This window comes from Canis lupus, chromosome 29 (genome assembly GCF_003254725.2).
Source record: "Canis lupus dingo isolate Sandy chromosome 29, ASM325472v2, whole genome shotgun sequence".
NCBI classification, from domain to species: domain Eukaryota; kingdom Metazoa; phylum Chordata; class Mammalia; order Carnivora; family Canidae; genus Canis; species Canis lupus.
This window is the reverse complement of record NC_064271.1, coordinates 41,597,243-41,620,979: the sequence shown is the minus strand read 5'-3', so window position 1 is coordinate 41,620,979 and position 23,737 is coordinate 41,597,243. Positions and strand designations below refer to the sequence as shown.

Sequence of the window (23,737 nt, the reverse complement as noted above, 5' to 3'; positions counted from 1 at the left end):
ATTAAAATTCTTCATAAAGATTTGATGTATGCATAAGATTGATTTTCACATGAGGCAGAAAAGGCAGTAGAAATGACCAAATCTTCAGATTAGATCCTAGAATGTTCAGGGTTAGCAAAGACTAGTAAAACCAAACATGCATCTGGAGGCTTCCAAGCAGGTACTGATCAATTTGATAAAGCTTCCTTAGTACCAAAAAATTGCTAGAAATGATACAGGAATTCAGCAAAGTCACAGGACATAAGATTAACACACAGAAGTCTGTTGCATTTCTATACACCAGCAATGAAGCAGCAGAAGAGAAATCAAGGAGTCAATCCCATTTACAATTGCACCAAAACCCATGAGATACCTAAGAACAAACCTAACTAAAGAGGTAAGGATCTGCACTCTGAAAACTATAGAACACTTAATGAAATAAATTGAAGAAGACACAAAGAGGTGGAAAAACATTCTAAGCTGAAGGACTGGAGAAACAAATATTGTTAAAACATCTATGCATTCGATGCAGTCCCTATCAAAATAATACCAGCATTTTTCACAGAGCTGGAACAAGCAATCCTAACATTTGTATGGAACCAGAGAAAAATGCAAACAGCCCCAGTACTGTTGAAAAAAAAAAAAAAAAAAAAAAGCTGAAGGCATCACAATGCCCGACTTCAAGCTGTATTATAAAACTGTGGTCATCAAGACACTGTGGTACTGGCACAAAAACAGACACATTGATCAATGGGACAGAACAGAGAACCCAGACATGGGCCCTCAACTCTATGGTCAACTCAACTTCAACAAAACAGAAAAGAATATTCAGTGGAAAGAAGACGGTCTCTTAAACCAATAATATTGGGAAAATTGGACAGCCACATGCAGAAGAATGAAACTGGATCATTTCCTCATGCCATACACAAAAATAAACTAAAAAATGGATGAAAGATGTAAATGTGATACAGGAATCCATCAAAATCTTAGAGGAGAACAGAGGAAGAAGGAACCTCTTTGGCCTTGGCCGGAGCAACTTCTGGTGAGACACGTCCCAAAGGCACAGGAAACAAAAGCAAAAATGAACCATCGGGCCCTCGTCAAGAATGAAACCTTCTGCACAGCAAAGGAAACAGTCAGTAGAACTAAAAGGCAACCTACGTGATGGGAGGAGATATTCACAAATGGCATAGCAGATAAAGGGCTGGTATCAAGATCTATTAAGAATTTATCAAACTCAACACCCAAGATACAAAGAATCCAGTCAGGAAATGGGCCAAAGATATGAACAGACATTTCTCAAAGAAGACATACAAACAGCTAAGAAACACATGAAAATGCTCAACATCACTCATTATCAGGGAAATACAAATCAAAACCACAATGAGATCCCACCTCACACCACTGAGAATGGGGAAAATTAACAAGACAGGAAACAACACATGTTGGAGAGGATGTGGAGAAAGGGGAAGCCTCTTGCCCTGTTGGTGGGAATGTGAACTGGGGCAGCCACTCTGTACAACACTGTGGAGGGGCCTCAAGAAGTTAAAATAGAACTACTCTACGACCCAGCAATTGCACTGCTGGGGATTTACCCCAAAGGATAAAAAATAGTGACTTGAAGGGGCACCTGTACCCCAGTGTTCATAGCAGCAATGTCCACAGTAGCCAAACTACGGGAAGAACCCAGATGTCCACCAACAGATGATGGGTAAAGAAGATGTGGTGTACAGATACATGGACTATTACTTGGCCATCAAAAAGAATGAAATCTTGCCATTTGCAATGAGTAGATGGAACTAGAGTGTATTATGTTAAGCAAGATAAGTCAGCCAGAGAAAGACAAATACCATATGATTTCACTCACATGTGGAATTTAAGAAACAAAACAGGTGAGCGTAGGGGAAGGGAGGGGGAAAATAAGATAAAAACAGAGAAGGAAGCAAACCATAAGAGACTCAACTATAGGGAACAAACTGAGGGTTGCTGGAAGGGAGCTGGGTAGGTAATGGGGTAACTGAGTGGTGGGCATTAAGGAGGGCACTTGAGGGTCGCCTGGGTGCTCAGTGGATGAGCATCTGCCCTCAGCTCAGGGTGTGACTCCAGGGTCCTGGGATGGAGTCCCGCATTGGCCTCCCTGCATGGAGTCTGCTTCTCCCTCTGCCTGGGTCTCTACCTCTCTGTGTGTCTCTCATGATAAATAAATAAAATCTTAAAAAAAAAAAAAAAAAAAAAAGGAGGGCACTTGATGTGATGAGCACTAGGGGCTACATGCAACTGAAGAATCACTAAATTCTACCCCGGAAACTAATAATACACTGTGTATTAACTAACTTGAACTTAAAAAATATATACAAGAAAAAAAAATAAAAGCTTTGTCAGACTTTTAGGAGAAGCTGTCTGGTGCTTAAAAATGTTAAATTAAAAATAAAATGGAAAAAAAAAAAGTAGCCGGATTGGAAATACAGAGAAAAGCCTGGGTTCAATAACACGTCTCATAATCAGATGGTCGACCCTGAAGACACATTTCAGCTCCTCGTCAGGACAAGGAGAGGAGTTTCACACAGCGGCCTCTCCCCGTGATGCTGAGACCTCCCCGCTGACGACCAAAAGGTTTTAATCCAGGGCAATCTTTAGATTTAGGCAGACTTCGATTGTGTGCAATACAACCGCTACCCTCGGTTTTGAAAAGCTATACATTTAATGTAATTTTATTTTTCTTTTAAAGCTTTATAAATCCCCATCGCACTCCCTACAATTGATAATCCTTAAATCAAAGACGTAGAGATTGCATTTCTTGCAACAATCTCACTGAGTCATTCCTCAGTTCCTTCTCACCTCTCTCAGGCTCCACCATTATTTTCTAGTTTAAATTTGAAAATATAACATTTGGCATTCTGCAGTTCTAGCTCAAGAGGTGTAAATGGTGTTTTATTTAAAAAACGAAAGGATGTTTCTTTCACCATGATTCATGCATGAGGCACGTTTAAGAAGAGGTGTGGTCTAGACTGTTGTAGTTGCTGGTAGCCATCCCCTTGACGTCCCCTGGGCTTCCCCTGTCAGTAATAATCAACGCACAAACATCTCACCACCCTCTGTCAGTGGTAAACATCCGCTAAAAGAAGGTGGTTTTATACTCGGAAGCCTGGGAAGCATTTTTCACTTAATCAGAGTAGTCACGGGAGAAGCGCACTTCATTCCACTTGAAAATTTCAATACGAAGAGTCCACAATTGGTGGCTCTTAGGAAGATAATGCTAATTTAATACTTCACACATGTCACTTCCATATAATGAAATAATTAGCTGGTAAGAAAATTATATCTGCACTCCCAATATTTTTGCACAATAGGGGTGTCAGTATAATTAGGCATTAACTACAGTTTCAGGGAACTGAAGGTAGAAGCGTTGTGTACAATGAATATTTTCTCCATCTTTATTTGCTCCATTTTTGACTTGATTCTAGAAAGAGTTGCTTAAACGGAGACCTTCGGTGGGAGCCGTCACTACAGTGATTAAGGTAATTGCCTCAAAGATGAACCGATGAATCGCACGGCGGTCAGAGCCTCTCTGCAAGCTCCTGGGGGAGCCAACGGGCCGGGCGTGTGGCCCCAACTCTGTTACACTCTTGAATTTCTACTTTCCTTCCCATTCCTGATGTATTAGGCTTTGGCGGGCTGAACTACCCACGAGGGGCAGCTCTTGGTCGCAGCCACCTTTCACGGAAGAAGAGCCAACACGGTCCCTTCTGGCAGCGACAATTGTCGCACACACTCCGTAAACGGTGTGCCAGGTAAAGCACTGATGGGCCGGGCTCTCAGTTGCAAAGACAAGAACGTGCTAGAGGTGATGAGTCAGTTCATCTCCCAACCAAGGAAGGAATGGACTGGAGTCCACGGGCTTAGAAGCAAAACAAACGAAGAACTGGAATAAGCGTTGAATCCTTCGTTCTCGGAGTCAGCGGATAACGATTAGACGCCTCTTTGGCGCGATTCCCAGCTCCCCTCCCGACACCCCGTCTCCCTCCGGGGGAGAGGCCCACAGGCAGCCCCTGAGGCGGATGCGATGCGGGCACCGTAGTCCGGAGACCGCGCGGCTGCCTTCTTCTGCACCTGCTCCTCCGGCTGCCTTCCTCTGCACCTGCTCCTCCGGCGTCCTCCTGGGAGGACGTGGTCTGGGATGTCCTTGGCGTCTGAGGTTGTCAGAGAATATCAAACACGCGGAATCTCTGTCCCAGCCCAAGCGGGGATCCGCCCCAGCGTGTTTCTGTCCGCGGCGTATCAGGCACAGCGACCTGCAAGGAGGCCGAACCTGACATGTGGGGTCCTGCTGCATTTCCCAGGTGTCTGAGCTTTACGCATGGAGAGAATATATAAACGGATGAATCCAGAGATTATTACCATGGGATTATCTCAGGGACGCGAATTTATTTTTCTTTTCTTTTTAGAATAGAGGCACTGGGAGATGTCCCGAGGTGGTATCCCGGCGGGGGGGGGGGGGGGCCCTCTGATCTGAGGGCAATCTTTTAAATAGTGGAACGAGTCAATAAATAAATAAATAAATAAATAAATAAATAAATAAATAAATAAATAGTGGAACGATCTTAACATTTATTAGCATGAGAAGGCGTTTCATACCCCTGACAGCTTTACTGTGGATGTTTTCTGATTTTGTCTCCCGTCCAGCTAAAACTTAGAAAATGCCCCCAAGCTAAGAGCAGATTACAGCAAAGATTAAAAAGTTCTTTTTTTTTTTTTTTTTTAATCACTGTAGCCAGATTTTAGAGAGTTAACTTCTGGAACAAATAAGTATATTTATTCTTATGCTCTCCCGAGCAAGTGCCAATATAAAATATTGAGAATTACCGGTGACAGCTCAGGTCTATATGATTATACGACATCATCCAGCCTAGGACTCCAAAGTGTCATAGAATATGGTTCTTTGTGGTTGTCCTCAAGTTTCGTGAAGGGACTTCTCCATTCTTCCGTTCGTGAGTTTGCTACAACCACCATGCCTGGTCTTATTGGTGTGGATTACTCCAGACTATGACAAGTGGCGTACATAGGAAATCCTATATTTAAGATGGGTAGCAGAGAAGTACATGGTTCCCGAAGTCCCTATGGCTGGTCGTGGGGTAGACAAACTAGGGCAAGGTCAGGTTCTGTTGGGGCCTCATCATTTTCACGTATGAAATAAGGAAAATGGTATATTGCCTGTCAAGTAGCAGAGTCGTCACTATTACCAAAGCCTATGAAAGGGTTCTTTTATTTATAAATGATCACGCTGATGCGAGAGATTACAACGACTTCTAGCGAATAGTGCGAAGCCGCTATAGATTTGTTTGGGAAATGGGATCTTTCACGATTTTTGACGGTTTCTCTTCTCTCCGTGAGTCTATCCAAATGGATTTTCAGATCTATTAAAAGGAACAAATGACTTTCCCTTACGTGGAAAAACAAATGGACGATTTTCACAGAGAACTTTTCCCTCCATTTACGTTCTCTTCCCTTTGACCTTTCCTAATCCAAAGGACAAAACAGCGTGATTGCTTCCCATTTGGCTCTGCGGGGTATAATAAAGTATTTTCCAGAGCTTTGGAGAGGAAAAAGGCCATGCAGTTATGGCAGTGAGGGGGAAAGGATGCGTGCCGTATGCTCTCGCGGCCCTCCGTTAATGCGGGAGACCTCCCTGAAACACCTCCAGGTGCTCACTGTAGCCTTCCCTGTGATTTCATGGGGTCGTGCATCTCCCTGGACGAGTCTTATTAAATGAAACTGTGGAAATCTATAAAAGCCAATTATACTCCTCTTTTAACTAGTAATGGAAATTCTGTGGAATCTCAGAATAGTTCACGCTATGAAACCATTTAAAACCTTTGTTGAGAGGCCTTGTTGAGCTTTTAAGACGTGCGTTGTTGTTTATATATGTTTTGCCGTGTGGGGCATGAAAGCCCTTTAGAAACTCGTTCTCAGAACTCGCCTTCAAGAGAACTCTGAGACCGAAGCAGTTTAGAGAAACTGGTCACTAGGGGTAACCTCCGCTTCTAGAAAGAACGATCTCAAATGCAGGACAAGCACTTGATGAGAATATGCAAGGCTGAGGTCTTCCGAAAGAGCGTAAGGGACGGAAGCCCTAATCTTTTGGTCGGGGGGAGAAACGATTCCAAGATCAAGTCTATCAGGGGGCGAGGGGCACGTTTCAGGCACCACGGACTTGGGTTAACACGCGGAGGGAGGCCCGTTGGGGCGAGCGCCACCGCGAAGACAGGAGGACACGGGGGACTCCGACTGTCGTCACGGTGTGTCCCCCGCTTCTGCTCCTCGGCTCCCGTTGGATCCGCCGCCCTGCGAGCAGCCCACTGATAATCCCGCCGACTGTGGCCTCAGGACGCGGCTTCTTAGAGGACGGGGTGGACCCAGCACCCGGGAGCTGCTCCCCGGCGCCACGGTTCCTGGCAGCCGCCGCCTTGCTTCTCGCTCTGTCCCCAGGCTGTGCCTGACGCAGGCGCGTGCAGCCGTGGATTCGTGACGTGGATTCATGGCTGTGGCACAACACCCGCAGCAGCCAGCAGGAGGCCACGGCCTCCTGACCTCCCGACCTCCCGACCCCCCGACGGCCGCGGGTTCTCAAAAGATGTGGTGTCTGGGGGTCTCCTGGGCACAGCCTCCCGCCCAGACACTCCGTCAGGCCTAAAGGTGAAGCCCTGTAGGCAAACCCATGGCTAAGACTAGGATGTGGTGACAAACGGTGAGTGACAATCGTCAGGCATTGGGAAGAGCCTCGCTAAGATGTACTGGAGTCTTTGTTTCCTGAAAAGACCCTTCTGTACGAACGGACTTAAAAAATATATGTGCTCCTTAAAACATATCTTTGAATATTATTGCACTTATTTCCCTTAATAAAGGGCTCTGTCCTTGCTTTAGGAAATGTCGGGAGATTATCTGACCTGCGCGTGCCTCCGGCCGGGCCCCTGTCCCGCTCTGCGGCGCCGGGATGAGCTGCCACTAAACGACGGACGGACCCGGTTGGCGACGGCGCGCTCTGTTTGCAAAATACCCAGAGGACACACCTGTCGCCTCGTGAGGCCTCAGCTTCCCAGCTGTCCTGTAAGAGCCACGTGCTACGCGTTGCTTCCACCAAAAGGTGAGACTGCGAGATCGGAAAAGGCCTCGGAAGGGACGTTCCTCAACCTCTCCCCAACAGGGGTGCTCCACAGGCGTTGGCGGGTGGCCAGCGTCCCGAGTCCAACCTGCTGCCTAGCGCTGTTGTTTTCTCAGCGTCAGGTTTTAGTGAAACGCAGCCGCGCTCGTTTGTCTGGTATCGTCCGTGACGGCTTTTGCACAATGACGTCATAGTCAAGTAGAAAGACCGTATGGCCCGAAAGCCTAAAATATTTACTGTTTGGACCTTTAAGGAAAGCTTTCCAACCTTGGTCCAGAAGACGAAGGGAAGAAGACAGTCCCGGGCAAGTTAAAATAGCGCCGGTGATTCTAAAGTGATTTGCTGACTCCGTGACTTAGGACGTCCCCAGCGCACGGGATGGGGCCCTTTGGCTCCAGAGGCCCTGACCCACACGGGTCACTCGTGAGCCTGAAGCGTGACACTTCAGTTCAGATTTGTGCGCCCCGGTGTGCCAGGCTGATTTCCTTAGAAAGCTCATGCACCCACTACGCTGTGCGTCCTTCTGGGTCAGATCACGACCCGGTTGGCAACAGGGAGAGGCGCCGAGGCAGATACGCTTTGTGCCCAGCTGTCAAACAGTCTGGATGCAAACTGAGGTCCTCCTTCGTGCTCCCAGGAATGCAGAATAAGTGAGACACGACGGCAGCCGTGGTAAGTCACAATAGACCTCAGTGTCTGCCCACAACGTTCTCGGGACCAACCGTAGAAGTGTGGTTGCCGTATTTGGGTCAGCGATGGTAGCAAAGAGGTCGGGATACGGATACTATTATCATTCGCACGTATAGAGCTACAGCCAACACCCAGCTGGACGTCACCGTGACCTGAAACCATAAGGCGGTGTAGGATAAACAGCCCCGTGACTGCAGACAAAGTCCTGCCATCCAATGAATATGGAGATACCATTCTAGTTGTCAGGGCCAGTCTTTCCACTTTGAACCATTCCCGTCCTCCTACATGCAAAAAAAAGTAATAAAAACTAGCTACGAAGGAACCTATCTAGAGAGACCAAGGTAAGGGGTGACTCAAAGCCTACTCGTGTTCATTCACAAGGTGACACAGTGCAATTCCCCCATATCAAGGAATATGTGATGCGTCTGCCCAGGCTGACACGCATCGATACATAAACACCACACACAGAGAAGACGCTGGGGACTCACGGTCATAGCGGAATTCTTCATAGGCGCATGCAAACAAATATAAAAGCCCTTCCCCCTTACTAAACAAAAATTAATTCATGAATCCTAATAAGACCGCAGAGAGCTCCCAGGTGTGCTGCAGAAATCATGTGAATGTTGGAACTACGAGGGGCTCCGGCCCAACACCACGCTGAGATAAATGGCATTTAAACCGGTTTTGTGATGTGCTCGACCAACTGATGCAAACATCTCGGTGCGGAAAGAAAATCGTGGGGTGCGTAAGAGCCCAGCAGTAAGGATTGAGACAAGGGCCTCTGATTACACGTCTACGCTGCACGGGACATTAACGGTGGAAGAAAGGCCACGCTGGAGACGCGGTCCAGACACAATCACACTCAATGGGCATGTGAGGTGCATTATTTTTATGGCCAGAGCTGCAGATGAGCACAACACTGCCCCGTCTCTGGCAGCGGCACTGCCATCGCACTGTAGAGGGGCCCCGGGGCTGGTGAGGTGAAAACGCCTACGTAAACCCATTTGCGCGATACCATGAAGAAGCCCCACAAGCATTTCCACTATATCCCTTTATTTTCAAATGACACATGAGGGTTGGGAGGCTGGCAGGAGCTCCACTCCTAGAAAAAGCTACCATTTTTGTGTTTTTGCAGAAGAGGACATTTTGTTCCTAAGTATGACAACACGGGGATTCTGGGAAAATCTTATACACGTTCATTTCAACGTTTTCTGCTTTAGGGTTGGTGAAAGTTAGGGTAAACTGACGCATTTAGGATGATGATACATCTCATCCCTCATTTAATAAAACCTATTTAAAATATTGCCCTAATTAATGATTACCAGAACACAGCAGTGTTCACGATCCCTGTAATTCGATTGCCAGTAGTTTGTGCAATAAATCAGGAAAAGGTTAAAATATTTTTTTATGCCAGAATAGAACATATCAATCTATTTTATTTGATTACCTTGTGTAATGAGGCTTTTTCAAGGCTAGATTACCTTACTCATTATAATTATGACAGATATTTTTGCTTAAAATGGGGAAGATTAAAAAATGTCAGCAATCTGGCTGGAACTCTTCTAAGATTTTTTTTTTTTTCCTCCCTTGTACTTTTCAGGACATGAGAAATGACATTATGCTCTCCTCCCAAGAGCAGAGAAGAGAGGAACACGGTTCCCATGAAAAGCAGATTAGGCAAATGGCATCTGGACAACACGCATTTTATTCACTGATGTGAAAATCAAATGGAATCATCTATAATATTTTCTAGTTCCAAAGTTAAATTCCACTTTCATAAGTGAGCTCTTAAAGATTACTAGAGCACAATAACATCCTTCTGTAGGTGGAAGGATTCACTTCCTTCTCGGTGAACACAAGCTGAATGCAACCAGTAAAGAAGTTCGTATTTTTAACAAATAATTTCATCAATAAAGAATAACACAAAGCCATTCATATGCCATCTTTCTTCCCCTTTTTCTAGGATAACCTATTTTCTGGGCACGAGAGAAATCTCCCTCCCTAAACTTTTTAGGGATCATTCTCGGCTCAGGCCCCCCTTTGCTCCAGTTGAGTTCCAGCAGCCCCGCACCCCTGTGAAGTCCGTGCTCCTGGGAGCCACTTCCGCTACGAGCACGGTGGCATTTCCACGTCCTGCTCTTCCGAGGGGAAAGTATGGTCACTCCAACCACTAACAGCCCCACAAAACTCACGCAGGATAAACAGGCCATGGGTCTCCTTTAAGTCACGGGCAAGGAGGCAGGAGAGAGAGAATGTGGGGCATGAGAAGGGGAGTGGGACTTGCCCTGGGACTCTTCAGCCGTACCTCGACAAACATAAAACTGTCACTCCCACAGGAAAGGCCAGGAATTAGAAGTCTAACAGTACAATGTACTGGGGAGGGTGGGGAGCAACGAGGGCTCTCGTGGGCTGCAGGCGGGAGCGTGGATGGAGAGGCCCAGCCCGACACACGCCCGGCCTGGAACACAGCAATTCCGCTCCTAGAGAAGAGACACGCCCATGACCACCAGCACAGGTGCACAGAAGTGCTGACGGGAGCCTTGTTCGTAATACCTACGACAAGAAACAACCCAAAGGGCCGTCGACAGGAGGATGAGCGGAGAAGTGGGGTCCAGGACACGACACAGAGCCCTCCGTGGTGGGCAGGGGCACGTCCCCACCCCCAGCAGCACAGGGGGCTGCTATGCTGGCTGCTGGGCATGGGGAGCCAGACCTCAGGGGGTGCTGGATGTGACCTCCTGGGTACGGAATCCGAGGATGTGACCCGTCTGTGGGGATGGACAGCAGCGCTCCTCGTGACCCCCGGCAGAGTCAGGGGCTGATCTGAAGGGGACGTCCGCTGGGGTAACAGGAACGTTCTGTGTCTTGATCTGGGTGACGGTCACCCAGGGGTAGCATTTGGCAGATACGTTGAGCCATAGGCTTGAGGCCTGTGCACTTCGTTACCAAATGCCAACTCTGCCCCATAACACACCGTGAGCGCGAAACACGTGCTGCTGCCTAAGGTCAACTGCGTGAAGCACAAGCAATATACACATAAATCATTCTCAAATCCCTGTGCCAACATGAGGAAAGAAAGTGGGAAGAACTTTACATCTGGAAGAGAACATTCTACAAGTTTTCAAAATATGGAAGGTAGCCTTTTTTTAAAAATTTTTTTTAGTAAAAAAGAAAAATACCTATATGTCCCTTATAGGACTTTCTGCTCGGAACTGTTATGGGCACGCAGGATGAACCCGCAGGATTATTTCTATTCTAGATCCAAGATATAGTAAAAAAATTCATTTTCTGCTTGAATTATTTTACCTAGTTGCTGTCTCCAAAATGCTTATAGACCTCCGGGAGCCAGTCTGTTTTCCTGAAAAGGGTGTTCCAGACTTATTACAATAGAGTTGCATGCGAGTTTCAAAATCTATACAGAAACTGCAAACAGCATGACACATTTCACAACAATCCAGTAAGGCTAGTAACTATTATAATGATTTAGACAATATTTCATTAAAAAAAGAACATAATTATGAAGTAAAGGTTTAACTATGAACCTGAATAAAAATCTAAAAATTAGTTTGGCAAGAAGTTTCATCCTGATAAAGTTTACATAACTTTAATTTTTATTTTTCTATGAACCTATGAACAAAAGTGAATTGCAAACGAAGATGTATTTACTAAGAAAAGTATAGTCAATATTAATTTTGTTAGTTTTTACAAAGGATAGTTATATTTTATTTTATTTTAATTTTATTTTATTTTATTATTTTATTTTATTTTATTTTATTATTTATTTTATTTTTTTAGGATAATTATTTTATAATTTATTCCCGCAAAAGTTTAGCTACATGTGTCCAGTTGAGTAGCCTTTATAGAGCTTTCACTGTTGAAAAGATCACGTGGAGAGGAAGAAGGGACATATTCAGAGTAACACGAAGAAGGCATAATTATCCTCTGCGTCTTGTTTTTATCCATAACTGGATGGTATGTAAGTAAAGCCAACTTCACTATTAAGAAATACCTAACAAAAATGCATAGAGCAAAGGATAGTACACGTACATTTATAGCATTATAGTCATATCTTCCTGAAGGATACGTAACTGGCTCAAATACTAATAACATTGTCATTTAGGTCACAAAAAATCATAAAGAAATTATGTGTAACAATGTGTAAATAACAACATGAAATTACTTTATGATTTTTACCGTGTAGATTAAGGGTTGCAGACATTTTTTTTGTAAAGGATCAGATGTTTAATAGTTTAGGCTTTGCAGGTGCGTCCGTGTCTGCCGCATAGTCCGCTATCGATGTAAGGAACATCCTTGGCCTGAGGTCTGTACATAAACAGGTGGCAGCTGGGTCTGGCCTGCGGGCCACAGGTTATTGGTCCCTTACTGACACAGGTTACTAATAACCGTAACTGTACCATAAAAATGCTGGGGAAACTGTTACTTTTACAATCACCCAAGTAGGTCCTTCGCAAATCAAAGTCCCGTTCCTCCTGGACGCTGCCTACGCAGGGGCGCACTCAGGTCTCGGCCATCGCCAGTACAGAGGACGGTGGCCTTCCCGGTGTCCCTTCCTGACTACTCCTCTAACCCACATATTCCTCAAGGATCAGCTGCTGAGCCTTCCTCGTGACCAACATCTGCCTGCCGTCTCTCCCTTTTTTCAAAAAATATATTTTATTTATTTATTTGAGAGAGGGAGCGAATGAGCGGAGGGCAGGGGCGGGGGGAAAGGGGGAGCCGAGTGCCTGCCGAGCAAGAAGCCTGCCGCGGGCTCGATCCCAGGGCCCGCAGATCGCGACTTGCCCCAAGGGCAGGTGCTTCACTGACGGAGCCCCCGGGCCCCGTTTCCCCCTGGTCTTAGTCCTTTGCACCTCGTGCGCTGAGCCTTACGGCGCTCGGCACCCGTCGGCGACACAGGCCTCCGTCCCGGTGAGATGGTCACGGCAGGTAGCGTGGAGCCGGCGTCTCCTGTTTGATCAACTGGATTTCTTCCGTGTGAGCTTAGCGGCAACATCCGGGCAGAAGGGGAGATGCTTCTGGCCAAAGACTCGACTTCTTTTGTTTTCTTTCTTCTGTTTCCTCCATTTCCCCCTCATGCTCCCTTTCCTCGCCCCCTCTCTCCTTCCTTCTCTCCTCTAGATCAGGAACTATGTCACATTCTTAGAAGGGTCCAGACAAGGTGTTGCACTTGTTTCAAGGACGGCAATAGGGCCGGAGGGTCAGAGACTGTTCTGTGGGGAAGCGGACCCCGCAGGGCTTGGCCACGCGGCGCTCTCGCGGCCGGAGTCCCATCACGGGCTGCTGAGACGAAGAGTACCTGATAGAAAGGCCCGTGTTGCTTTCCATTCCCGAAAACGCACAGCCGACCCGCCACGCATACGCAGACTCTCGTGTGGAGGCAACGTGGACGTTGTCATGATAAGTCAGTTCTGTCGAGGGGGTTGCACACCCTCCGGGAGAAATGCGTGGATGTATTTCCCTGCCGGCCTCCTGAACACGTAGAATCAGTCCTTTCTGACTCGTGTATTTTAGTAGGCTACAGCGAAACTTGAAAACTTACAGAGGAATAAACTTTTTTTTTTCCCCAGATCTAAGGAATTTCAGAGGTTGAGGAAAGGTCAAGCCGGATCCACTGCAGGTTAAATCCATTTTTTTTTTCTTGGAGTATATGACCGAGAATAAATATGCTTCAAACAGTTCTCAGGTATTCTCTAGTCCTTAGAGCCCGAGATGTATAGAATCTAAGAGCTCCTCCTTAAAAATACTTTGTCACTCTTTTTTGCCTCAGGATAAAGTGTGAACTTTTTTTTTTTAAGACTTTATTTATTCACGAGAGACACACAGAGAGGCGGAGACACAGGTGGAGGGAGAAGCAGGCTCCATGCGGGAACCCCGACACGGGACGCGATCACCCCCTGACCGAGGGCAGCCGCTCCACCGCCGATACCACCCTCCCCGGGGGGCCCTACAGTGAGAACTCGTAAGCATGAAGCATATGCTGCTGTTCAGGGCTCTGTCACTGCCGCCCCCCACAACCCCTGCGCCCCCCGCCCCACGCTCCTTGTCCCTGCGCTCCGTGCACCTGCACTCCTTGTTCCTTCGCTCTGTGCCACTCCGTGCACCTGCTGTCTGTGCACCTGCTCTCCGTGCACCTGCTTTCCATGCACCTGTGCTCCGTGCACCTGTTCTCCGCACACCTGCTCTCCATGCACCCACTCCCCATGCACCCGCGCTCCATGCTCCTGCGCTCCGTGCACCTGCTCTCCGTGCACCTGCACTCCCTGCCTCTGCGCTCACCCGCGGGCTGCTGTGCCCTGTCGCCGCCTCTGCTCAGAGTGTCCCACGGCCCAGTGCCAGGTCCTGACCCTTAGCCACCTTCGCTTCTGTCCTCCCGTCTCTGCCTCGACGGCCCTGTTCCCACAGCCGCGTTCCCCGGCCGGGCGGGACGAGCTCCCTGGCGCTGCTGTCACCACTTAATCGGGACACTGCATGCGAGGGCGGCGGTGGGTGTCCCATCTGCACCGCCGGCGCCCTAAGGTCAGGGTGCATCCAGAGCGGCAATGCCGGGCGAGGGTCCACCCCCAGGGAGGGCGCAGGATGATGTCATCCCCAGGACATCTGGGCCCAGGTGCAGGCGCCCTAAAGGGCTGAGCCCACGGCAGGGTCTCCCTCGGGGGCCGTGGCCATACTCAGCTCCCCCAGCCGCGGGCACAGGGGGTGCACAGACCCCGACTCCGAACCCTCCGACAGCACAGACCTCCCTGTGACCCCGTGACCTGGAGGGTGCAGGCCGCACTTCGGTTCCCTGTGACCCGGGAGGTCAGCGTCCCTACCTGGGGACCTGACCTGGCCCCATGCCCCTACCTGGTGCAGCAGGTAGTACTGGAAGGCGCCGACCCCGCCTTGCTCCTCCGCAGTCCAGAGCACCAAACGCAGGGTCCTCTTGGGTCGCAGCCCTGGAACGATAATAGAGGCAGTGACCCTTCCGCGGATTGAAGTTCCCTTTGCCCAGGTTGATGACAGGTGCACCTGGCAGGACAGAGGCACAGCGTGTCCCCCCAGGGTCCCGGGCCCCATGCGGCCGGGCTGGAGGCGGGGGACACTGTGCAGGGAGCGCGCCTAAGGCCGCCGAGCACCAAGCAGGGGCCCCGGCCGCACACGCGGTTCCCTCGCCGCTGGGAAACACCAGGCTGTCCGGTAAGGCCCGTGGGAGCAAGGGACGCCGGCAACCTTTCAGTTACGTCATTACTCACAGCAGCCTGGTGACACTTGCATCGACTTGGGAGACACCGATGTGCATCCCGGAGTTGTTCAGGCCCTTGACAGACCTGGCACATCTAGGACCATCTCCCATCCAATGTCTGCCCAGTAAACGGTCACTACAAGAAGTCTGTTTCTCAAACTTCAAAAACAAACAAGCAGAAAGGAAACGGGAACACAATATGCCAAAAGTCTCGTATTTTGTGACCAAGAATCAAAACCGGTTCTGACTTGGACCTTGTAATGTTGTTTCGGAGAAATGACAATGGCAGAGAAACAAGAAGCCGGGCTTGGATCTTTTTAAGAGGGTCTCTCCTGTGCCATCACCCCAGGGAGCCACGGGGAAGTGCTCGGAGCGCCTGCGAGACGGTCGTGCTTCGGGTCTCCAGCGTAACGAGCCGAGGGCTGCCGCCGGGCTCCCGGCCGTCGAGGGAACGGGCTGCTCACGTGCAGTGTGGACGCCGAATGCTGCTGGGGTCGGAGCTCGGCACCAAGGCCCCGCTCTCCCGAGCCCCGAGCTGCGGAGCTGAACAGGAGCGACATGCCCACCGAACCGAGCCTGCTGGGGAGCCGCTCCATACGCGAGCACTTGAACGTGATTAAAGGAGCGCGGGCCTGGGGTGTGGGCTGACCCGGGTTCCCATTAAAGCCTGGGTGAGCGATTTCTACATCCAATTGCTCAGAAAACCCCACTGACGCGTGCTCTGAGGCCCCTCTGGAATCCGGCCTCTGCCCTGCGAGCCCTGTCTGGAGCCTGCCGTCTTCCCCGGGCTGCCGTCACCCCTGACTGCTCTCTCTGGGGCCGCCGGTCACCCCGGAGCCAGAGGACGCCCTGCTCAAAACCTCCAGCAGCCGGAGTGTAAGCTTCCAGAAGGCAGCGGTTTACGCGCTCGGGGTCACCGGGACGCCCTTGTCCCCAGGCCCGAGGCACAGATTAGGTGCCCGATAAACAGGTGCCGAGTGAAGAAATGAATCCAAAGCGTGTTGGGGTACAGTCCAACGGCCACCACCACGTTCCCAGCCTCGACTCCAGGCCCCCAGCCAGCTCGCTCAGGCCAGCTGCGAGAGTCGAGGAGGGGAGGGGAGCTGGTGAGCCTGCGATCATGCGGCACTGGCCGTGCAGCCACCGGATCTGCTTGAAATTCAGCCTCTGTGGCTGAGAAGTGGAGAGAGGATCACCTGCCTGCTCCATGACTATTTTAAGGGGTCACTGTGAGGATTAAATGAGATGTGATCACATATGGAAGACGATCCTGAGCTTGGCACGTGCTAGACATTTAACAAACTACGAAACTCCGTAATGGATATCCAGGCACGGAGCACTCACTTTCACCCCCAGACACAAGGGGCGTCTAACCACCTATACGGGGAGTTCTTTCGTTGCCACTTAGGTGCTGCTGACGGAGAATCCTCAGGTCCCCACTGCCTGCACCAGAGTCCAACTAGCCACTCACATTCAAAGCACGAACTCGAACTGTTGCAGGAAGAAGTCTACTCAGTATATCTAAAAATCACAGTCTTGCGTTGCTCTAAAATCGGCACTTAATGCCGATTTAAATCCAACGACATGTTGCTGGCAACATAGAAAAAATAAGAAAGGATAAAGAACTGCAAATGAAAATTCTGAACTTTTTTTAATCCACAGAAAGGAAAAAAAATACACTCCCTTTTCACATTATCTCTGCACTGGCAGCGAAACAATACCAAATTATTAAAATGACGGAATTCTCTCAGTAGGGATAAAGGCGCGGTTAGCACAGGTTAGAAAAAGAAGTATCAGTTTTCAAAAGCAAACGCCCTGACTCCCTGGAGATGTGGTGCTCCACCTGAAAATCATTATCGTCCAGGATGCGTCTCCCTCACGTTTCCAATCAGCCAGATGGCCAATGACGTTATGTTAAGATAATAAAGAAGTAATCAGCTTGAAATGAGGATTGCTGAGGCCTCCAAACAACAGCAGAGCCGTCGGCGCATAGCTGGCCCTGGAAAGACAAACGGAGCCTCCCGGGGGCCTTGAGAAGGGAGTCGGGCCCGTCCGCGGGGAGCACCAGTGCCCGCCGCACACGCAGGGTGAAGGGCCGGACGGGAGGTCGGAGGCAGCGGCAGGGCAGGTGCCTGGCCCGTCTCCAAACTCTCCACTCTGACGTGCTGGGTGTCTCGACGCCCAAGACAAACGCACGGGACTTTATTCAATGACTATCCCTCATCCTTGGGTGGGGTTCGGGGCCCCCGAGGCACCCGAGTCTGCGGATGGGCAGCGCGGGGCCCCGGAAGATGCAGGCCGAGATTCTGGGAAAGTACTGGTTGGCTCCTGGCTCTGCGATTCTGGCTGGATCCCGAATCTCCCTGGGCCTCGGTGTCTTCATCTATACAAGAAGGAAAATACTCATTGCCTCAGGGATTGTTAAGAAAATTAAATGAGACGAGGCAAATGTCTATCAAGCACAGTCCTGGCACATAGTAGGCTTTCCAGAATTGTTGGTTAGCTTCTTTCTATATCATCCCATACAGCTCCTTAGTCTGTGCGGGTCACCACCCGGGAGAGCCTGTGGGAAAGCCAGGAAAGACGCGGAGTCCTCATACTCCTCCTTAGGAACCCAGGAATATCTGTTTATGCAGAGGGAGTAGTCAGCCCAGGGAAAAGTCCAAGTGTCCTCTAACTTTGCAGAAAAACGCATACCGCCTCTTTCAGTGCAGAGTGCTTCCTCGTCCTAACGTAGAGCAAACCCAAATCCAAGTAAACCGAAATGAGTTCCTCACTTCCTAAAAAGTGAAGGCCAATCAAAATGGAGAGTTTCTGAATAAAGTCAAAGAGCTGGGTAGATCTGAAAACTCAATAGAGCTGATACAAGAATATCTATTATTTGTCATTTTAAGTGATGTAATTTATTGTGTATCTCCAATTCAAACTAGATTTAAAAACTAAGAAAGAATTCTAAGTACATAAAATGGCAACAAAAATAATAAAGAAAAATCACCAAGAGCAAAACAACACAGTGATAGGAGGTCAAATGTAGGGATTTCATTTCGTGGTAGAACCGGGGTAGATGAACAGCTCGGTAGTCATCCTGACTCCCAGCCCTGGCCCTGGCCGGGGCCACGCAGCACCAGCGCCCGCAAACACGGGGCAGAAACTCTTAGAAATGGAGGTGAGTGGGAGGACTCTGGTCTTAGCTGCCCGGGAGTCAGGTGTCATTGAAGTGTTGTCAGAAAACAGGCAATTAGGTCCCCTGTGGACGTACAGAAACTTCTCAGAGCTCTGTCGACCTCCTGGAATTTCTATTAAGAGCTCCAGAAAGTGCAGCGCACATTTTACAGCATCTGGTGCCCCTCTTAAAAAATAAATAAATAAATAAATAAATAAATAAATAATAAATAAAAATAAATAAATAAAATAAACATAATATGTCAGGATTTTGTCTTGTTTGTGAACCAGGATCTACATGGATTTCACTTCCATTTTACTGAGGAAAGTAATAACGCTAATGGGAAAACAGTACATAGGAGAAAAGGTCAAAACAATCTGGTTGGACTTTATTTTTCATTATTATCAAACTCAGAGATGAGAAGGCCGAGAGGTGACTTTCATTAAACTGATAAACTGAAAAGGTCAGTTGACTGTCCTTTACTTGCACCGAGGGGACAAAGCAAAATACACTCACATTAACCCGGCCCCGTACGTAGCTTTCCCAAATCATGAATTCTAAAGAACGCTATTTGTCAACGATGTGTATTGACCACAGGCTCATTTGCTGCTCAGTTTCAGTCCCTCCAGCACTACGTGCGCGTCTTGTTCTCCCTTCTGTGACCTAACTTTGCAGGGAAAACACGACTTTCCCTTAAAGTAGATACTGATTACTTCTTTTCCATATAAATGCACTAGTTCAGAAATACACTTGTTTCCCAGCTCTCTTTTATCGATAGTTCAGAAGACTGCCTATACTTAGGGATTTCTGTTCCTGCAATAAACCTAATCATAAATAAATCTTAAAAAATAAACCTAATCAATGTCATCTCTGAGTATAGGATAAATAATTACACGCTGAATAAGAAGAGGCAGTAAGTGAGCATAGCGGCTAAACACATGGATCTGGGGGTCAAGACCTAGTTCTGCAAGTTATGTAATTTGTCATATGGTATATAAGTACATCATCACTGTTTTCTTCCTTTTTTTAAAAAAAATAGGAGGCATGGTTGGCCACATTAATTATTTTAGTGAAATAAATGGTAATACTTCTCTTTATAATAAGGCAGGAATGGAAAATCACTTTGAAGATCTTTTGCTTTTGGAAAAATCACTTGGTATCTTAGTTATGTAAATATAAAGCAATTAGGTGCTTTTGGGGGTTATTGGGACAGGGCAATAAATTGGGTTTAAAAAAATTTATTTAAATTCAAATTCATTAACATACACTGTGTTATTAGTTTCAAAGGTAGAATTTAGTGATTCATCACTTGCATGCAACACGCAGTGCTCATTATTTCAAGTGCCCTCCTTGATGCCCATCACCCAATTACCCACCCCCCATTTACAGGTGCGCCAAAAATCATAAGATACCTGGGAACAAACCTAACCAAAGAGGTAAAGGATCTGTACTCTGAAAGCTATAGAACTTCTTATGAATTTCTTACGAAAAAATTGAGGAAGACACAAAGAAAGAGAAAAACATTCCATGCTCAAGGACTGGAGGAGCAAATATTGTTAAAATGCTTATGCTACCCAAAGCAGTCCACACGTTCGATGCAGTCCCTATCAAAATAACACCAGCATTTTTCACAGAGCGGGAACAACCAATCCTAACATTTGTATGGAACCAGAAAAAGACCACAGACAGCCCCAGTACTGTTGAAAAAGAAAACCAAAGCTGAAGGCATCACCAGGCCCGACTTCAAGCTCTATTACAAAGCTGTGGTCACCAAGACAGTGTGGTCCTGGCATAAAGACGGGCACATAGGTCAATGAACAGAACGGAGAACCCAGAAACGGAGCCTCAACTCTACTGGTCACCTCATCTTCAACAAAGCAGGAAAGAATATTCCATGGAAAAGACGGTCTCTTCAACAAACGGTGCTGGGGAAATCGGACAGCTACGTGCAGAGGAATGAAACGGGACCATTTCCTTACTTGATACACAAAAATAGACTCGAAATGGATGAAAGACCTAAATGTGAGGCGGGAATCCATCAAAATCCTAGAGGCGAACACAAGAAGAAGGAACCTCTTTGGCCTTGGCCGGAGCAACGTCTGGCGAGACACGTCCCAAAGGCACAGGAAACAAAAGCTAAAATGAGCCGTCGGGCCCCCGGCAAGAATAAACGCTTCTGCACAGCAAGGGAAACAGTCAGTAGGACTAAAGGGCAACCCACGCGACGGGAGGCGGCGGTTGCAAATGGCATAGCAGATAAAGGGCTGGCATCGAGATCTGTAAGAAACTTCTCAAACTCAACATCCAGGAACTGAGTTGGTTTTCATTCTGTCTCTCTCTCTCTCATAAGCTGCTGCCTCTGCGTCATCGGGAGGAGCAGCCTGGACGCCGGGCAGGAGGCAGATCAGTGCATAGAAGGAGCCCAGGTCTTCCAGGAGGAAAGCCCGGCGGCCTCACCCCTGCCTCCGTGGATTGGGGGCGGGGGATGGAGGCCTGTTGGGTCAGGGTGACAATGACTAGGGTCCTGGACAGAGAAAGTCCTGGAAACAACTGAAATAAGGTGGCCCTGATGCAGGGAGGCGTCCGGGCTGTTGGCAGGGCTCCACACAGTCACCCAAGGTTTAGGGGAAGAGCTAACTTCGGCCCAGCACGCGGCAGCTCTGGAAGCTCCTCCAGTGCCAGCTACCCCGGCACAGAGACCATGATTTAGGGAAGAAGAGGTGAGGCTGGGAATGTAAGCGAAGAGAATTGTCCTGGTGCCCCCCAAACCCGCACTGTGTGCCTCAGGAGCACAGCACCGTGCGGCGGCCAGACGGGGGCTGTCCCAGGGGGTCCAGCGACAGGTTTCTGCAGGACCGACGACCTACTCGGCCTGGGAACAGGCCCAGGACCCCTGGGCAAAGTGGAAGCAGAGGGGCAGGCGGGGGGGGGGGCACCCCAAGACGGGGTAGCGGGCTTCCTGCTAATAAGGACTTCGGAGGCTTGAAGGATTAACTGGAGATTAAAGAGACGCGATCGTATGTTCCACCTACGTGGGTGGCGCAGGTCGTAACCGCGATACTTTCCATAGTTCCAAGAGTCCCGCCTCGTTATGATGACTAGGATTCCATCGGGCGGGAAAACCGCAGTCAGCCACTGCTGACGCGGCGACACTGTGGCCACCAGCTGCGAAGGCCATGTCTGGCCCTACCCGGGTTCCCACTCTCCTCCGCCGCTCTGCCTCGCAGTCCAAGCCCCAGTGGCGTCACGTTTTCTGCCTATCGCTGAGCGTGCCAGGCTATCTCAGGTTTTGCGTCCTTTGTATATACATCCTCTTCCTCTACTTCACTTTTTCCGCCTGGCAAACTCCTATTCAGCCCACAAAGCCCATGTGTGTTATTACTCTCCCTGGGAGAGCTCCCCTAACTCTGGGGCCAGGTCGCTGCTCCTTCCTCAGTGCTCCCCTAGAACATCATACGTCTCTCTCTTTTCATTTCAACCACGCTTCAGTGCTGATCTCCCCACAGACCATTAATTTCCTGAGACTTACTCGTTTCTCCTTTTCATCATCCTGGCCCAGGACCTGACATTTAATAAGCGCTGAAGAAATGTTTATTGACTGACTGAAGGACCGACTGACTGAAGGAATGAAAGCCGACATACATCTATGTGCATATGAATAGAAGCCACTGCCTTCTCATTTAATCTAAAGCATATTGGTGCCTCCTGACCTCAGGAAGTTGGTAAGATAGGCATTTTTTATTATTTATTTTATTATTTATTTTATTTTATTTTATTTTATTTGGTGAAACCGAAGCCCAAATAACATAGGTAAAACCACCCCCGTAGCTTAGAGAATTAGATGAGCTTCCACATCAACATTTGCTTCAGCTGCTATTACATTTTTGCAGCACAGATGGGTCTGCTCAAAATTTAGTACAACAGCTTTTGTTTTTTTGTTTTTTTTTTAAAGATTTTATTTATTCATGAGAGACACAGAAAGAGGCAGAGACCCAGGCAGAGGGAGAAGCAGGCTCCATGCAGGGAGCCCGATGTGGGACTTGATCCTGGGACTCCAGGATCACGCCCTGGGCCGAAGGCAGGTGCTCAACTGCTGAGCCACCCGGGGATCCCAGCTTTTGTTGATTAAGACATTAAATAAACATATCATGGTCAACAGAGATCTTCCCATCAGCTCACTGTACTAAACTATAGGTATGTGTATTTTGAACGCCAACAACTCTCCTTAATTTTTTACTTAGGCATTTTTTTCTGGTTATAAAAAACAATATATATTCTTTTTAAAACTGAAAACCGGGGCACCTGGGTGGCTCCATTGGTTCAGTGTCTGCCTTCGGCTCAGGTCACGATCTCAGGGTCCTGAGATCGAGGTTCATGTTGGGCATCACACTCAGCGGGAAGCCTGTGTCGCCCTCTCCCCCTACACCTCTCCCTGCTTGTACTCTCTCTCTTTTCCTCCCTCTTTTTTTAAAAAAAATTTTAATTTATTTATGATAGTCACAGAGAGAGATAGAGAGAGGCAGAGACACAGGCAGAGGGAGAAGCAGGCTCCATGCACCGGGAGCCCGATGTGGGATTCGATCCTGGGTCTCCAGGCTCGCGCCCTGGGCCAAAGGCAGGCGCTAAACCGCTGCGCCATCCAGGGATCCCCTCTTTTCCTCCTTCTTAAGTAAATAAATAAAATCTTTAAGAAAAAAATCCTAAAAAGTAAGGAAAACAATAAAAAAATGGAAAGAAAAACAACCTCAAGGCATGTTGCTCTACTTGTAAATTTTGTTTGTAAGTATGTAAATACACACATATGATAGTGATATTTTATATACAGTTTTATGCTATTTTTTTCCACTCAAAATCATGGCATCCATGGCCTTATCTACTACGATTAATAATCTTCAAGAAAATGATTCTTAATCGTTTCAGCTCCTGTCTTATTATTGGACATTTAAGGTTTTTATCCTTAGAACAAGTTCTTAAAAGAAGAAATATTGAATCTAAAGACTATACACATTTTTAAGGCTCTTGAAACATGTCACTAATGTCCTAAAGACATGTTACCAATTTATATTCCCACCAGCAGTTATGTAAGACTCTTCACTTGCGCTAAATGTGGAATTTTATCCCTATCTCCTTTGTTTTGATAGGCGTCAATATGTTGTTTCTACTTTTCAATACTACATTCTACTCATTTTCAGCCAAAATGATCACACACACACACACACACACACACACACACACTCAATCTGTAGTGTTTTCTAACTTAATTGAGACAAATGTTAAGTTTATTTCTGACGCCTGGCTGGAGTTAAAATATGTGAATTTCTTTCTCTTATTTAAATTGTCTGATAGTGGGGCTTTTTCATCAGTGTATTTCCAAGATGACGTTAGTATCCTGTAGGGATCCTAAGTCTGATGTAGTTGGCACCTTTAAACGTACTATTTCTTTTCCCCCATCATTATTTAGAGTGTTTTTATCTGCAAGGAGAAATTGAGAAGCCTGGTTAAT

At 47.8% G+C, this 23,737-nt stretch overlaps 1 protein-coding gene across 4 annotated transcripts in view; it reads right to left on the bottom strand.

Moving 5' to 3' along the window:
- Positions 1–23,737, bottom strand: part of CPQ (carboxypeptidase Q) — a 402,483-nt gene that overhangs the window by 83,403 nt on the left and 295,343 nt on the right. For all 4 annotated transcript variants that reach the window (XM_049103891.1, XM_049103890.1, XM_035708500.2 and 1 more), the window contains exon 6: positions 14,693–14,784. In XM_049103891.1, coding sequence (XP_048959848.1) covers positions 14,693–14,784 — 92 coding nt within the window. The remainder of the gene's footprint in view (positions 1–14,692; positions 14,785–23,737) is intronic.